This window comes from Phodopus roborovskii, unplaced genomic scaffold (assembly GCF_943737965.1).
Source record: "Phodopus roborovskii unplaced genomic scaffold, PHOROB, whole genome shotgun sequence".
NCBI lineage: Eukaryota > Metazoa > Chordata > Mammalia > Rodentia > Cricetidae > Phodopus > Phodopus roborovskii.
Window position 1 is genome coordinate 4,279,412 of NW_026126583.1, and position 19,381 is coordinate 4,298,792.

A 19,381-nucleotide genomic window follows, 5' to 3' on the forward strand; every position below is an offset into this window, starting at 1 on the left:
GTGTTTCTTGTAAATGTCGCCTTCCCCCAGTACTCTGTCCTAGCACCTTGTATTACATATGATGAAAATCCGATTTTTTTTTTTTTTTTACACATTTTCAGTTTTAGTTAATTTATTTTACATTTTCTGTGTATGGGTGTTTTGCTTCCATGTATATTACGTGCTTGCCTGGTACTCAAGGAGGCCTGAGGAGGGCATCAGAACTGGAGTGACAGTGAGTTGTGAGATGCCATGTGGGTGCATTTAACCATGGTGCCATCTCTCTACATTCATTTCTTTCTTGTCCATTTACTTACAGAGTAAATCCTGTCATCTGATAGGCACTAGACTTTTCTTTGCTATATTCTCAAAGTGTAAACCATAGACCTGGCAGATAGAAAGTACTGAGAAAATGCTTGACACAGTTAGAGTTGTAACTTTCAAACTGTATGGTGCTCAGCATGCAAGACTATTAATCTTTCTGTTATAACTGTTTCAATCAAAATAATCAGCCATGGTTTACATGGCAGTTTATGTATGCTCTTCTCTACATCTTTGCTAGTATTTAGGAATCTGTATCTTAATTGTTTTTAGTGTAAGCGGCTCACCTCTGGCCGAATACGCATTACTCTGAATTTGGTCTATAAGATCAAAAGTATTTCCATATAGGACATTGTACAACTCAACCACACTCCTGAAAACTGTCAGTCATGGGAAATACTGAAAAGGCTGCCGTGCAGCAGAGGAGACAGTGATCAAGTGAACTGTGGTCCTTGGGTTAAAAAGGGAAGAGAACAGCAACCATAGAACATACAGTCTTGAAAACAGTACAGAATGATGTGCTAGTAAGGTCAGTCTCCTCGTCCAGGAGATGCACCACGACTACAGACATACACAGGAAACAAAGCAAGGGGCATATGGAAACTGTATTCTTTACAATAATTCCGTATGTCTATAAAATTATGTCAGAGTAATTAAAGAAAAGGCTTATGTTTAAGAACATTATCTCAGTAGAAAGAAATTATCTCACTCTGACTCTTTTCTGGAATTTTATTCTAAATAGAGTATCAGCAACTGATTTGCTATCTTGAAGCCACAGTGTCACTTAATTGTGAATACATATTCAAAGCCACTTAAATACAAAAACATATTACTTAATACGTGCCTCCGAATGGCTGCAAGCAAGAGATGAATGTTCCAACAACTAGACAAATGTACGCGCCTCCCTTTACATCACAGTCATTCCACAGGTGAGACTGAAGGGAAGCTGCTAGCTTTCCCATGTTCAGTGTAGAGCGATGCTCTGTGAACATTAGGACCTACATTTGCCTTAGGTTAGGACACCCTTCTAAACTCCTCCAACAAAAACCTGCCAATGCTTTCTAGAAGAGGGAGAAACTAAAGACCCTAAGAGCCAGCACTCAATAGAGAACAGCAACTCAGCAGTCATTCAAATGAGGGAGTGCCACGGAAATGTCACTCTAGCTTTCCATTAACAGTTACCCTCTTTCTCCCTTTCTTGACAAACAGCTCCACCAAGCAGCAGTATGAATCATACTGAACTTGGGTGACAAATTGGATTGTAATTTAAAAACATTACAGAAATTCTGTGGTAATGTCCCTGCACCCCAGAGACCATCATTTAAAACACACCCAAAACCAAAGCACTTAGTGTAGCAATCCAGCCCATCATTTCACAATAAGATGTAAAAATGCCGACTCAAAAAGTATCTAAAAAATTAGCAGTTACTTATCTTATTTATAATGGTATTCTAGTTTAACACACTGGTGCAGTATTTCACAGGATGAACACATACACACAACACACACAAGGAAATAGGAGAAGATAAATGACCACAATAAGATAAAAAGAATGAAGTTACTCATTAAGGCAGAATTTTTTAAAAAGAAGGGGGAGAGAAGACACAGAGCTACATGGTTTATACCCAGAAGAGGGAAGCTTGCAAGTTTCCTAGCATGTTCTATGTCTTTGTATTTATCCTATCCTAGGCTAATCACTAAAATAGTTTCAACCTTACATAATTTATCTGAAACATTAAGATTGTAATTCCAGTCTACTGACTGACTATGAGGTTTCATAAGATATTATAAATGAATTTTACTTATTATTTTTTTCATGGGAAAACAGCAGCCTACAGAATGGGAAAATATCTTCACCAGCGCCACAATTGACAGAGGGCTCATCTCCAAAATATATAAAGAACTTGAGAAACTAGATGCCAAAACAGGACACAGATGTAAAGAGGGGAGTCTCAACAGAGGAATCTCAAATGGCTGAGAAATATTTAGAGAAATGTTCAATATCCTTGGCCATCAGAGAAAGGAAAATCAAAATAACCCTGAAATTCCATCTGACCCCTGTCAGAATGGCTAAGATCAAAAACACAAGTGACAGCTCATGCTGGAGCGTATGTGGAGCAAGGGGATCACTCCTCTGCTGTGGGATAATCTTTTTGTACAATGGGAAGATGTGTCTCTGCCAAGGCATCATCTGATTGGTTTAATAACGGGCAGGAGAAGATAGGCATGACTTCCAGGCAGAGATAGGAACTCAAGGAAGAAATCAGAAAGGCAGGGATCACCAGCAAGACACGGAGGAGGTGGGAAATATGGTACAGCGCAGATAACGAGCCATGTGGCAAACATAGGTTAATATAAACTGGTTAATTTAAGTTTTAAGTGCTAGTTGGGAACAAGCCTAAGCTAAGGCCAAGCTTCTATAATTAATAGGAAGACTCCATGTCATTATTTGGTATCTGGCAGTCTAAAGAAAGTCGGCAACACCGCTCCATTGCTGGTGGGACTGCAAACTTGTACAGCCACTTTGGAAATCAGTATGGCGGTTTCTCAGAAAATTGTGAATCAATCAACCTCAAGACACAGCTAAATCACTCTTGCGCATATACTCAGAAGATGCTCAATCATGCCACTAGGACACTTGTTCAACTATGTTCACAGCAGTTTTTATTCATCATAGCAAGACTCTGGAAACAACCTAAGAATTAATAAAGAAAATGTGGTACATTTACACAATGGGGTATTATTCAGTTGTTAAAAACAATATCATCATGAAATTTGTTGGCAAATGGATAGAACTGAAAAAGATCATCCTGAGTGAGGTTACTCAATCCCAGAAAGAAAATCATGGTATGTGCTCACTTTTAACTGGATATTATCCATAAAGTAAATGATAACCATGTTAGGGAACACATGAATCTCATGAAAAGGAAACAGATATCAGCATTGATGGGGAGGGGAGGACAGATCCTGGATGGGGGTGGGGATAGGAACAGGATGGGGGAGGATGGAAGGAGAGAGTACTGGGAAAGACAACTGGACACTGGGGGCATCCTTGAGATGTGCTAGAAACCTAGTGCCATGAAAACTCTGAGACATCTATGGCCTTAAACATATGATCATACGGGCAACACTAATTGAACTCAGTAGGTTGTATTTCTCTCTCCTCTCTCTCTCTCTCTCTCTCTCTCTCTCACACACACACACACACACACACACACACACACCACCACCACCACCACCACCACCACCACCACCGCCACCACCACCAACAACAATAATTAAAGAAGTCATGAAATTGAGAATGAGTGGGGGAAATAGGAGTGGAGGGATGGACATTATTCAAATGAAATAAGGAGGGAGGAAGGAAGGAAGGAAGGAAGGAAGGAAGGAAGGAAGGAAGGAAGGAAGGTTTTAAAAAAAAAGCTATGCTTACGGGGTAGGAGACAAAGGCAGTAATGCTAAACTAAAATTATTGGGGGGTGGAGGTGCTCATTTTCACCTGTATTAGGTTTCAAACACTAACTTCTCTAATCTTTGGTGCACCTGAGGGCCTGCACAAGCGCCGCTTACCTTGGAGACTTGCCGTAGCCACCGTAAGTACTCTGTGAAAGTATCAAAGCAGATATAGTAAGTCTGGCTTTGGGGCCCCGACGAGCTGAAGGCCAAGCAGTGCTGGTGCCTTTTGACTTCTTCCACCTGTGAAAGACACAGACAACAGAAACCAGTAAGCCAGGAGAAGTTGGATGCAGCACCCAACTAGCTCTGCATCTCTCCCCACTTACAGACACATCCTTGCAGCTCAACAATTTAATTACAAAGAAACAAGAAAGGAGGGTTTTTCTCTCCATTAGAATTTACCACCTAGGTGAAATTCCCTTCTCCCTGTTTTAAAGTGGTACAGACCCTTCCTTTCTTATTCTTCATATAGGTATCTTTACAACAAGGTTTTGGGCTTCTTCCTCTTAGAAATAATAAACTCCCATTCACAGTAATCACAAAGAGAAAAAAATTTAAAGAAAACACATTATACAAACTCTTAGCATTTTCTTGACAAAAAGGGCCAACTCACAAAGAATATACACAGGGATTTTTAAACTGTCATTATAATGATACTGTTTAGATGATACTGTTCAAAATGTAACCACATCAGAAATCACTAATGAAAATTGGTTTAAAACCTGTGTATATTTACAGGATGAATAGCATGCTGGTCCAGTGCTGAGGACTGCCAGAGCCTGTGTGTGTTAGGTCAGCGTTCTATCACACCTACAAACCCAGTCCCGTACATGACACACTTTTCAACTACATGCTTCTAGACATTTCAGGTTTGACAAAAATTATAGCCTAAAATTTTTAAACTAAACAAATAGATGTTAAAATCTATGAGATGAAATCTAGCAAACACTAAGGGAAATTAACATTTTTAATATTTAGAAATGTAGAAAATTAATTTGCTTAGCGTGGAACTCATCAGCCAGGAAACTGGAAACTAAATGACAATAATGACAATAGTAGGAACTGGAGCTGAAGGGATGGGTCAGTGGTGAGGAAGCTGTGCTCCTTCAGAAGACCTGAGCTCTGCTCCCAGAATCGACCGCATCAGAGAACCCAACGGCTTGGAACTCAGCTCTAGGGGATCTGACTTCCTCTTCTGACCTCCAGAGGCACCTGTAATCATGTCTACATACCCCCCCCCAACACACACACAATTAAAAAGAAAATAAACCTTCAATGCAAAAGAATGATGTGGGGGCTCCTAACAGGTACGGGTACTTGGTACCCAGCCCAACAACCTCATTTGATCTGAGTCCTCTATCACAGAAGGAGAAAACCAGTGTTCCAAGTTGTCCTCCACCTCCACACATGCACTGTGGTGCCCACATACAGTGACATCATATACACCAACTAAGTTAATAAAGTCATGGTGAAAATACAAAAAGACAATCAGACATGTACTTCAGAGTTTGTATGAAACTGCGCCTTGTCAAGCAAACGGGATCATCCTGTCATTTAGATATGCTTCCCTCCTAGAAGCATAGGAGGTGCTCTGGACCACTCTCAAGATCAGCATATTTCCAGGAGGTCAATTGGGTGGAGCTCTTCACTGCTCAGCAAGTGTCTGACCTATTGTGTGGTGTTTTCCTCTGGGAATCTTTGCTAGCCTTTTTAATGCCTTTGCATCAAGGATACTGGCATTCACCAAATACTCCACCTCCGTCTCAGCACTTCCCAGACCCCTTACAAAAGTAAAGTCAATTTAAATAATTTCTGGCTAAAAGCTGCTGGCATGAGTGGCATGTGTCACTATTTCAGTCTAAGTACACAAGAGCGGGGCCGGGAGACAGATTTTACAGGCATTCCTTGCAAATACCACAAGCACGGCTCCAGTGTGGGCAGGGGCAGGGTTAGGGGCAGGCAGAGGATGACTTAAGGGACACTCGAAGCCCTCTTCTCACCTGCTCCCATACATGTACACACACTTACAGACACACAAATAACAATAACTCTTTAAATAAGAACCAGTGAATGCCAATGCAGTTACTTCTTCTGTGCCGCAGGTCACCAATATTAAACAAAAGAAGAACAGAGCACCACGGAGGGTCCCTACAGAGTGAGCAGAGAGGGAAATCAACTCTAAGATCTACCACCGCATAGTGCACATATGATACGAGAAATGACTATGGCAGTTATGTTACCGTGGTACAACTCAAAGTTAGTGTTTCAATCTTTTTTGTTGCTGTTTTCTTTGTGGTGCTCTTGCATTCCCCAAAGCTCCTGTCACTTTGTCACACGAAACATTGTCAATTGTCTCTTCAGTGTTCTAGAGGTGGAGGCACGGAGACACAGCCCCTCACCACCTTCACCAGCCTGAAAGCTTCCCTTAGACTCTCCAGGATCTTCACTGAGGCCAAACTAGGATTCACAGCTTCAGTGAAGAAAAAATTGAAAGTAGCCAGTTTATGAAGCAGAGTTGGAGCTTAATAAAAATGTTTTAATGCAGGCTTACACATGGAGGCAAAAATGGGGGGGGGTAACTAAGAAGAAAGCAGGATACACTCATGAAGCCCAAGTGTGGGCTTCTAAACTAAGAATTGCAGAAAGTGAGACACACCCAGTGTTGTACAGGCTCAAGGACAAGCTGCCTGTTCACTTTTTTCACCATCAAAAACATTTCTACATAATACTAGAAATTTTATTGTAAACAAGAATTTTTGCCTTAAAAAATAAAAATGCATTTACCAGGAAGATTATCACTCTACGATTATGTCAACAATGTTGTTTGTAATAACAAAAGCCTGGAAGCAACCCAAATGTTCTTAAGTAGAAAGATTACTTTAAAAATTACAGTAATTGTGGAATATTTGCAGATTAGAACATTAGAAATGAAAACTATATAAACATGAAACTCATACAATGAAAGCCTCGATCCTAAAGCATGTCCACTCCTCTAATCAGGCTGCCCCAGAAGCATCTACTGGGCGCTGTGCTGGCTTGATGTTTTGCCACCTGCTTCTGCCTTCTACCTACCCACCTGATATTTATTCTTTTACTTTTGTTTGCTAACAACTTTAACTTTGTAAAGAATGACAGTCATGTGTGTGTGCACAATGGCCACTGTGCATATGGAGGTCGGGGACACCGCGTAAGCATCAGTTCTGTCCCTCCACCATGTGGGTCCCAGGGACTGAACTCACATCAGGCTTGGCAACTGCCACTGCCTATGGAAACAACTCCCTGGCCCAAGTGAGCTTTCTCTAACAATGAAGCCGCTTGCTATTTGAAAACTGTAGACTGATCATGCCCCGGTGATGGGGGAAACTGACAGATACAATAGATATGCCCAATCTACCCAACACTTCATGTCCAGCTCTTCCATATATAAGTTAAAAAGAGCGGAAAATGCTTCTTGCATTTAATCTCAGTGTTTCCTTTATCAACTAAAACAGAATGAGGAAAAGAAACAGACAAACACTAATAAAAGCTCAAGTTACAAAAAGAGAATTATTTTCTCCTAACTGGGTCAACAGGTTTTAGGAGACTTGGTTTTCAACAAGCTCCATTATTTTAAAGACGGTGACAAGCAGGTTTGACAAGATCTGCTTGTAAGAAACGGAAGCTATTAACTTTCAATCCACTCAATAGTAGAAATCTATCCAATAACAGGCCTGGGAAACAGGACAGGACTCTGAATAGCAATGCTAATTATAGCCGGATTTTCTGACCTTACCTGAATGTTCCCCGTGCTTTTCTACCTCTCTGAGTATAATAATCTTGTTCCTACTTTATATGTCAAAAGATTTTTCACCTCTTTCATTACAAAATTCTCTCTTCCGTATCTCCTGATATGGAATCATAGGCTGTTCACTAGGTACAGACACTAACTCCCCATTTCTTAGTATCAAACACAGTGACTTCTCCCATAAAGAGACAGACTTTAGGTTCAAAGCAAACATTAAATATGCTTGCATTTTAAGATGCTCCTCTATGATAATAACATTAATGACAAATTAATCCATGAAAAGGCAAAATGTGAAATAATAAATTGCATTCAATGGGCCACTGATGTGCTCTAGAAAACTTGTCTAGCATGTGTCCAGTCTGGGTTCAATCTCCAATGTCACATGAAACTGAAACTAGGTGTGGTGGCACACACCTGTAATCCCAAACCTGTAATCCCAGGTGGGAGGATCAGGAGTTCAAGGTCATCCTTGACTACATACATAGTTTCACTCAACAACTCTTAATACTCTGACAAAGGTTAACAAGCAGTGGTTTCAAGATGGAAGAATGACGATCTAAACCTTCCTTTCAGTTGGGGTAAAACCTATTGTGAAGAGGCTTGAGCATCAGCCTTCCCAGGGCTAGTGTATAGGGGAAAGCAAATAGCACAGGCCATTCACAAGCACAGACTAAACTACAGAGCTGCAGAACATCAAAGCCACTTGTCACTGTGCAGATCTAGCCTTACCTTCAATTCTGACTTCTAGAACATGTCAGACATTTGTAAATATTTTTAAGTTTGTATTTTCACAAAAGCTGGCTTAAGTTCCCTCTAATTGCATTCTCTACCTAGATCTACCTCCTTCCCCATCCAGGAGGGAAAATAAATAAATGAAATGCTTGTTTCATATGTCCCCAATTCCAACAAACCATTTCTCATCTAAGTCAGAACCTTTAACAAATTACATCATTTAAAAACCAGCAAATACTGACTTGTGATTATAGCGATGTTATCCCCAACAGAGAATTTAATACTTGTCTATAAATAAACCAGAAAAAAATTTACTACTTCCCCAAGAAAATTGGTTCTATTTTATATGTGATAGGCAAAAGCAGCTAACATGCCCAAAGAAAAGCAACTGGTAATGTGAGAAACATCTGTCAAATGTATAAGTAACATTTCCAGCTCTGAATGTATTGGCCAGTCATAGTAATAAACTACACATGCTAATCCCACTAAGTCCCTGAACACACATATGCAGAAGGTAATGGAAGTCTAGTCTGACTTCAACAGCAGCAGATCTTAGCCCTCCATGGACACACTTGGTGTCCTGCACTATGAGCTCAACAAAACAAAGGGTCCTACTTACAGATGCCTTCACCATCTGCACTCTACAATAGAAAAGCATTCTATTCGTCCAGTTTCCCTCATGACCCAATGGCACTGTTATTTTCACAGCTCCAGCGACCAACACTGGCCACCAGTGGAACACATCAGGAAGTAGGCATTCAGACAAGTCAAATCCATCTCCCTCTTATTACAGAAATGACTGGAAGTTTACTAATGCTAAAATAATTTAGCACTCTTTACACTTACTTTTCCACCAATTAGTGGCAGAACATGCATCTTTCCGCTCAAGCTGTCTTTCACAGATGATACTATCAAGCAGGTCCCACAGAGGATGACCTGGCGTCTTGTCCATCGGTTCACTGGCAACTGCATCTTGCCTTTTCGGACATTGTACATTCCTGAGAGCTGAATCCGCTCGGAACTCCCAGTGCTGTGAGGTTTTCCTAAAACAAACACAAGCAAACATGTTACATGTTAGTCTCTAAACACAAGCTTCCCCCTCAGATATATACTAGATCAATTAGCTAGGAAACAGTAGTTATGGTGGGGGGGGGGGGACTAAGTTACAACTAAGAGAACATTCAGCCAACAGTCATTGTGGAATTATGGTAATAACAATTATTTCTCATGTATATCTTAGTAGCAAGTAAAGCACAACCTTTTTCTTAAAACCCAAGGAAAAGACTGTTTTAGGCCCTTTCTTATTACCATTTCCATATAATCAATTTCTTATTTAAAGAGATGGCTTCAAGATTTTTTTATATATGGTTAGTGATTAGTAAACTAAGAAGATTACAGGACAAGATATAAAATAACATTCGCATCCCACATTTAAGGAAAATAGTCAGCCTTACTGGGATTAAGTGACTGTTTTCTCCTCATACTTACTCAATGTGTGTTTACTAAAAAGGAGAAATAAAAACGATTGTTCTGATAGGAACATACCACAAGATGAAGGCCGAGTACAGCAAAGTTTGTGATTTGACTTAAGGCAGTGAGAAAACTTCAAGAGTCCCTGCTCTGAAGGCAGAGACGAGCATGATGACACTGCATTCGGGCCAGTCCTGCCAACACTGAAGCTCTGCTTGACACTGATGGGACCACAGAAATACCAAGGTCAGACACTAGGTAGACCAGAAAGACACAGACAGACGGCCTGCAGTAGGATAGGAGAAATGGCATATCTGGAAGCCTAGCCTCAAAGAACTAGGAGGAAAGCAGCTCAAAAGATATTATATTACTAAAAACTGACATAACAAATAGTTGGCAGGCCAGCAAAGTGGCTCACGGGGTAAAAGTGCTTGCCACCCAATGATGCAAGCCTAATGACCTGAGTGCCATCCCTAGGACCATGGTGGAAGGAGAGAACTAACTTCCCAAAAGAGCTGTCCTCTGGCCTTCATGCATGCACACACCATGGCAACACACACACAATAAATAATGCGACTTTATCATTTAAAAGAAGAAAAAAACAGCAAGAATAGTACCCAAGAGTTGATAGATGCCTAAGGCCTATCAAAGATGAAGCAAGAAGAGCAAAAAGCATTTAAAACAGACTTCAAGAGGATTCCGAGTGTTGAACCCATGCTAATTTCTAATAAAACTAGCATATCCTCATTTACTTCCTCTTCCAGCATAACAAAATGTTTTATAAAATGACTACTTCACACTTGAATTTTATGCTGGCTGGGCAAGAATGAAAAGTGACAGACATACAGCTACTTGAGCCAGGGGCCCAGACAAAAACTATCCTGCTCAAACTTCCTACAGGAAGGGGTCTCTCCTGCTGTCCACCAGCACCAACCCCCCACAAGCAAGCAAGAAGCCGAGACTGTTCATAACACAAAGAAGCAGTCACGGGCTGTCAGTGGCAAACCTCGGCACATGCTCACTTATGCCAAGAGAGGAAGATGCCGGATGTCTTAGTCTGCTTTCTCTTGCCATGACCAAAAGCACCTTGAGGGGAAGAGTTCTTTTCTGCTTAGGCCTCACATCACATCCGTTGCTGAGGGAAACCATGGCAGGGTCTCAAGGAAGGGACCTGGAGGAAGGGGCTGATGCAGAGGCCATAGAGGGCGCTGCTTCCTGGCCTGCTGTGTTGAGTGAGCTCAGGACCACCAGCACACTGCCAGAAGCCATGAAAACGCCTTGCAGACATGCTGCAAACCAAGCTGACGGAGACAATTCCTCAATTTTGGTTCCCTCTCTCAAGTATGTCAAGTGGACAATTAGTATCAGCTACCACGTGAGTCCAGTGTAAAACTTTCTGCATGTGACAAATTCTCTTCAATTGAGGAGATAGTAGAGAAAAGATTCCAAGAAAAAAGGAAAATACACTGAAACTGAATTCCAAACCCAGTTTTCTTGACTGTAAAATAAAGTAACATTCTCCAACATAAAAGCCAAGCTAAATGCACCCAACACCTCCACACACACATGTGAATACAAAGAAGCAGATGTTTTATTTAACCACATCAGAGAGACATCAAGGACACTTATAACCTATCACATTTATTCAGATTTGCAAATAACTGTAACAGCGATTAAGGGGGTAACAACAAAAACCAAGGAACTTAAACGAGAGTCTTTCAATTCTCCAAGTATCTCCTAAAGAAAGCTCCACAACAAATCACCAGACTGACTCAGGCCACAAAGAACTTTTACAAGAATAGACCCAGCAATGGAGACTGGCTTTTTAATCGCTGGTCAGGAAAATTCCAGAGTTCCACACAGTCATGGAGCACAAGGGCAAGCCAGGTTTGTTCTTGGAAAACCCTGAAAATCCCACTCTGAACCAAATGCCTCTCCCACTGCCAGGCTGCCCTGAGTGAACTTGGTCCTTTAGCTGCTTCTCTTCCTGGGTGTTTAGATCAGACACACCCTCAGAAAGGCTGTGCACCAGCTGCACCCTGGGAACAAGGAGGTGGATGAGGTCATACACTCCTAGACATGACCCAGGCACACCCTCCTTTGTGTCACACTCCCTTATTCTCTGACATTGGAATCGCTTAACTATTACAAGTCTTCCAGTTGTTCTAATAAATACTGAGAACGGAAAAGAAGTTGATACCTTCCATTTTAAAACTGAGCCAGTGGGTACAAATTGTCTCAAGACATTCTCACAAGTCAAGAGGGTATGCAAACACTGCAAGCTGAAACAGAGAGGACAACAGAAAATTTAAAAACACAAGCATAAACTTTCTCTTCTACCTACTCACTTGGCACACGGCAGAACTGGTGATCTAGAGCTAGCAAGGTGATTCATCTGGAAAAGGCACTTGCCACTAAGCCTGAAGTCATGAATCCTATCTATCTCTGGGGCCTACACGGTACAAGGACAGAAAACTCCCACAGCTGTCCTCTGACCTCTGCTGCACATACACACACACATTCATGAATACATAAATACGCAAGATAAAAATGCAGTGTTTTTTAATGGTGTTCTATAACAACCCTCAAGACACTACCCTACGAAGGGGGTTAGGGCCCCTTGTAGAAAATAATCGCATAATCTTAGAGGATGTGCTTCTTAATGTCTGCTGAACACCCATTTTCCCCATCAAATAGACAGCTTTTACTTGCTTTGCTCTCTCATGGTACAATTGCTGGCTTGGCAGTGGTATAAAATGTCTACTATATACTATATACTATACTATACTATACTACTATATACTATACTATACTACTATATACTATACTATACTAAACTATACTACTATATACTATACTATACTATACTACTATATACTATACTATACTACTATATACTATACTATACTACTATATACTATACTATACTAAACTATACTACTATATACTATACTATACTATACTACTATATACTATACTATACTACTATATACTATACTATACTAAACTATACTACTATATACTATACTATACTATACTACTATATACTATACTATACTACTATATACTATACTATACTACTATATACTATACTATACTATACTACTCTATACTATACTATACTACTATATACTATACTATACTAAACTATACTACTATATACTATACTATACTATACTACTATATACTATACTATACTACTATATACTATACTATACTACTATATACTATACTATACTATACTACTATATACTATACTATACTACTATATACTATACTATACTACTATATACTATACTATACTATACTACTATATACTATACTATACTATACTATACTACTATATACTATACTATACTACTATATACTATACTATACTATACTACTATATACTATACTATACTACTATATACTATACTATACTACTATATACTATACTATACTAAACTATACTACTATATACTATACTATACTATACTATACTACTATATACTATACTATACTACTATATACTATACTATACTACTATATACTATACTATACTACTATATACTATACTATACTACTATATACTATACTATACTATACTACTATATACTATACTATACTACTATATACTATACTATACTACTATATACTATACTATACTATACTACTATATACTATACTATACTATACTATACTACTATATACTATACTATACTACTATATACTATACTATACTATACTACTATATACTATACTATACTACTATATACTATACTATACTACTATATACTATACTATACTAAACTATACTACTATATACTATACTATACTAAACTATACTACTATATACTATACTATACTACCATATACTATACTATACTATACTATACTACTATATACTATACTATACTAAACTATACTACTATATACTATACTATACTATACTATACTATACTACTATATACTATACTATACTAAACTATACTACTATATACTATACTATACTACTATATACTATACTATACTATACTATACTACTATATACTATACTATACTATACTACTATATACTATACTATACTATACTACTATATACTATACTATACTATACTACTATATACTATACTATACTATACTATACTACTATATACTATACTATACTATACTATACTACTATATACTATACTATACTATACTACTATATACTATACTATACTATACTACTATATACTATACTATACTATACTACTATATACTATACTATACTATACTATACTACTATATACTATACTATACTATACTATACTATACTACTATATACTATACTATACTAAACTATACTACTATATACTATACTATACTACTATATACTATACTATACTATACTATACTACTATATACTATACTATACTATACTACTATATACTATACTATACTATACTACTATATACTATACTATACTATACTACTATATACTATACTATACTATACTATACTACTATATACTATACTATACTAAACTATACTACTATATAATATACTATACTACTATATACTATACTATACTATACTATACTATACTATACTATACTACTATGCAAATCCCAGGGGTATTAAGAAACCCTTCCCTGTCCTCACAGCTTAAAGAAACGTTTCTCAGGATGTGGTCAGAGGCACGTAAGAGAATCATTTAGCTTTTGTTGACTACAACAGCGCTACAGCTTTGGAATCCACGTAGTTAAACATCAAAGGCCACTTTCAGATCCACTACCAGAAGTCCTGCTTTATGGTAATAACCCTAAAATACTTAATACACCTCCAACTTTTCTCCAAAGTAAGATTTTCCTCCAACAAATGACTTCACATACTCACTCCCAATCAGCTACTTAATGCTCTTATACCACATAAACCACTTGAAAAATAACATGGAAAAAAAGCTATGGACTCAGGGCGGGGGGGGGGGAGTTAAGGGGAAAAAAAGTATAGAGGGCTGGAGACACAGCAGAGACGTTTAAGAGCATTGCTGCTCTTTCAGAGGACCTGAGTTCAGTTCCCAGGAAACGGCTCACAACTGCCTGTAATTCCACACCCAGGGGATCTGACACTATCTCCAGGCTTCATTGGGTATTTGCATGTATGTAAGATGCATGCCTGCATGCACGCACACGCGCGCGCGCACACACACACACACACACACACACACACACGCATGCACACTAAATATTTTTAAAATGCACATGCATAAACATCAAATCCAACAGCGCAATTTGAACTCATATAACCAACCTAAGAAAATAAAAGATGATAACATTAAGAGCAAGAGTCTATCAAATTTCCTCAAATTACGTTCGAGCATCTTTAAGGTTTGCTATGAACAGTAGTAGATTACTTTGAGAGAATTGTAAGTCTTGTATCTTCAGTGCTCTTCACTACTCTCTACAGATCAGTCCATGTGAGATTATTTTCACTCTGCCATAGTATCTGAGACACTTCTTGTGGTGCACGTCTGCCAACAATAAAGTCTGTCTGCTTGTGAGTCTACGAACGCCTTCTTTTCTTTGTTTTCAGTGACATTTCACTGCATGTAGACTTCTAGGTTATCAGTCTTCTCTTCAGAATTCTGAGGATGCCCTTCCAGCATCATCTGTTTCTGGAAAATGCGCTGCCATCCCTCAGCACTGAGCATGTCACACACCGCCCCGCTGCCTCTTAGATTTTATGAGGAGTTTGAAGCAATTTGCTTTTCCCCTTTAATGCATGATGAGGGGAAGGCACACATGTGGGGGCCGGAAGACAACCCTGGGTTTGAGAAAATCTGCCCACTACCTTACAGAAGGGTCTCTCCAGGCAGCCTCCCCTTCCGGGGCTTGGATTACGGGTACATGCCACCACAGCAAGCGTTTTTATGAGTGTACCATAAGTCAGCTCAAGGCCTTGTGCTCTCGAGGCAAGCACTTCTCCAGCTGAGCGTTTCTCCAGCTCATTCTCTGCAGCCTGGTGTCTGATATGTTCTTCCACATTCCTTATACTCAAGAGTTATACCATTTGACATTTATAGTCAACACTGAGAATGTTGCCAGCTATTACTGCTTCAAATGCTTTCTCTGATCTCACAAGTCCTCTTTAGGGGCACCAACTGTACATACACAAATTAAGTCACTTGAAATTATACCTCACCGAAGTTCAGTTCTTTCTTTTGCTCTCCATATTGGCTGTGGCAAGCACTGTATACTCAGGTTTACAACTCTTTTTGTTCTTCAGTGTTTAAATGTTAAAAATCTGTCCCAGTATTTCTGGCATTTCTAGAGTCCCAATTTAGGTCCATGCACACATAAAATCTCTTGCAAAGCTCCTGGTATGCTAATGCGTCACCTCCAACAACATGCACAAAGTAAGCATGGGAGGCCTATACTTCCTTGCAGTTGATCCTGTCACTCAAACACTTGCTGTGTCAGTTTAGCTCACGGACTGTTCTGTATATGGGCCTTTTAACACCACTTATCATTTTTGTTTGAATACCATTCACTGTGAATTCTACCTTGGTGTATGCTAGTTTGTGTTTCTACAAATAATACAGGACAGTTATTTGGAAGCAGTTTGTTTTCTTCTAAGTTTACTTGCAGGACCACAGTCTTGAGCCAATACTAACGTTAGCAAACAGTACCCTGATGAGTCTGTTTTTCTACTCTGGACTATTCCTGGGCTCCATGTGTGTTAGTCAAGCTCTACCTCTGCCATTCCGGTTAGCGTCTCCTAGATTTGCACACTTTCCTCACAGGCATGCTCTGATGGTACTCACCATGCTTAGCGATGAGCATTTGCAGATTTCTAGAACATTACCCCTCTAAGTTCCCTTTCCTCTCTAGCAACCAAGCCCTATAGATGGAAGTTACTTCCTGAAACAAAAGGCTATGAATTTGCTGCCAATGAAATAGCTCTGCTAAGTGCTTCCTACAGCCTTATTTTAACTATTTACTTGTTTGTTCTGTGTATGCATGTGAGACTTGCTTCCTACAACAGCTTTGTTTTAAGTATTTACTTGTTTATTCTGTGTCTGCTTGTGAGACTTACTTCCTACAGCCTTGTTTTAAGTATTTACTTGTTCTGTGTCTGCTTGTGAGACTTGCAGAAATCAGTTCTATTCTTCTACATGTGGGTCCTGAGGCTCAAATTCAGGTCATCAGACTTGGCAGCAGGTGCCTTTGCCTACTGAGGCAGGGGCTGGAGAGATGCTCTTGCAGAAGACGAGTTCCATCACTAGAACCCTTATCGGGCAGCTCACAAATCCAGGGGATCACACAACCTTTTCTGCAGGTCTCCATGGGCACCTATACACATGGGCATAGCCCCATAAAGACACCCAAAAAAACACATTTACAGATTCCTTCATATTCTTCCCCCAAAGCTGGCGCCTCCATCCATTCCCTTTCCATGTGTCTTGCTTCTTAATGAAGAGAATGGCAGAAACAACAGCAGCAGCTTACAACCTCCAAAAGTGGGTCATAAGAGGCACAGGGCTTGGATACTACTTACTCCTCTAAGATTGTATAGAGAAAAATTCTTTGGAGGGAGCCGGCTGTTTTGTCTTAAGGACACTCACCCATGAAAGGCCAAAGGAGTTACAAGAACTCACTAGCAGTCAGTCAGGGAGGAACTGCGGCTTCTAACCAGCAGCCATGTAAGTAAGCCCTCAGACGAACAGATGCTGAAGCTGCAGTGCAGCCCAGCGCACTGGAATCGCTGAGACAAATGACTGCCAGCTTCGCCACAGAGCCACAACATTCAGCAAGCTCACACCTGAGCTCCTGACTCAGAGGAAGTAGGACATAATAAAGGTTTGGAATTCTAAGCCAGCAAGTCTAAGAACAGTGACTTACATGTTGGTTTCACTTAGTTCCGTTTATTGAGCACAGTAAAAACTCAATAGCGTGTATTTCTCTAGAAAGATCTAAAAAAAAAAAAAAAAGTCTCTAAAACTTTGTATAAATTAGTATAACTGGAAACCATTTTTTAAAAAGAGTAAGAATGGCACATTAAGCTGTCAAAACAATTTCTAAATGTTATGAGACTCTTAAGACTTCATGTCAAAGTGGAAGCAAAAAACAAGGACTATCTGAGGACATGTAGTTAACGGAGAAATTCAACATGGCCCTGGGGTGAGTGACAGTGCTCAATGCTCACTCAACTGCTCTATCTTTTGAGCTAGCAATGATAAGCTATAAAGTGTGTTCCTGTTGGACCCAAATCCTTAAATCCTTCTGACTAGTTCTGTGATAGAAAGAATGAATTTAATCACCTGTGTAGGGCCATTCCAAGAGCCAGCCAATAGAGTGAAATAACCCTCCAGGAGTCTGCAGACCTTAACCCTAAACAGTACCTGGTAATTCTGTCTCTAACCAAGATGCTAAGTCAATGAGGAGCCCTGCCTGGCAGGAGCTCTGAAACAGACCGAAGTCTGCTTCCTCTTGGCTAATGAAAATGACAAGCAGACACTAATAGATTGGGGAGAGTACTTTAATGCCAAGTATCTCTTGCTTCTTCCTGACCATTACTCAGTGTGACTAGGGTTGTTCATAGCAGTCAAACTGCTTTACTCTTAATCCTTGAGAATACTAACAGCTTAAAAGTCACTTTACAATGCTCACTATGTAAGTGCAGAAATGTGTACTATTCCTAATGGCTTCAAGGATTCAGTAACACAGAGCTGACATAATTTAAATGTGGGGAGAGAAATCTACGAGAGCAAACTCTCAAGCTACAACAAAACTAGTTATGAATTTTCAAATTATAAGATTATTTCTGTATCTGTAGGTTTCAGCACAAATAATGAATGCAAACCAGTACTAGTGGAAGGCCTCAATGTTTTTAGCAAGTACCAAAAAATCACCTGGAAGCTTGCAAATGAAACAGATTGTAGGGTTTCACCGCCCAGAGTTTCAGAGTGAACTATTGTGGATAGTGCCTGAGAATTCACAAACACAGACAACTTCCCGTGCTGGGCTGACAATGACTGTCTGTCTATCACAGGCTCTGCTGCACGTGGTATGTTAACCTCAACCACAAGCAAATGGACGAAACCAGAGGGAAGAAGAACCCGCTTACATTCTCAGGCATCTTTAACTCTATCCTCTATGCACCAAGGAAAATTGGTTTAGCTGCCTTTAATAGTCAACACTCAGATCTCTTCAAGAAGTCTTCTTTAGATATTGGTTTTGTTGCAACTTTGCATTCACAGAACACGAACACACATACACACTTATTCTCTCTGTCTCTCCCTCCCCCCCCCCCCCCATGATTTCTCAGATCCGGGAGCAATAGATGAGTTGCTATCCTAATTTGCTTCTATGTGGCCAGAATCAAACAGTGACCAAAATTAGCTTGGGGAGGAAAGGGTTTGTACCGCTTATGTTTTCACATTGGTTTATCGCTGACAGAAGCCAAAGCAGGAACCTGGGGGCAGAGACTACGGCAGAGACCTGGTGGGATGTTCCTCAATGGCTTGTTCAACTTCTCTCTTATATGGCTCAGGATCCCTGCCTAGGGGTGGCACCATCCACAGTGGGCTGCATCCTCCTACATCAATCATTAATGAGAAAAGTAACACACAGACATGCCTGCCACAGGCCAACCTAATGGAGGTAATTCCTTAGGC

At 39.7% G+C, this 19,381-nt stretch overlaps 1 protein-coding gene across 1 annotated transcript in view; it reads right to left on the minus strand.

Moving 5' to 3' along the window:
* Phlpp1 (PH domain and leucine rich repeat protein phosphatase 1) overlaps positions 1 to 19,381 on the minus strand; it is a 193,795-nt gene that overhangs the window by 91,283 nt on the left and 83,131 nt on the right. The window contains exons 2-3 of the mRNA XM_051203918.1: positions 9,119 to 9,315; positions 3,871 to 3,996 (exon numbers count right to left, since the gene is read on the minus strand). Of these exons, the coding sequence (XP_051059875.1) occupies positions 3,871 to 3,996; positions 9,119 to 9,315 (323 nt within the window). The remainder of the gene's footprint in view (positions 1 to 3,870; positions 3,997 to 9,118; positions 9,316 to 19,381) is intronic.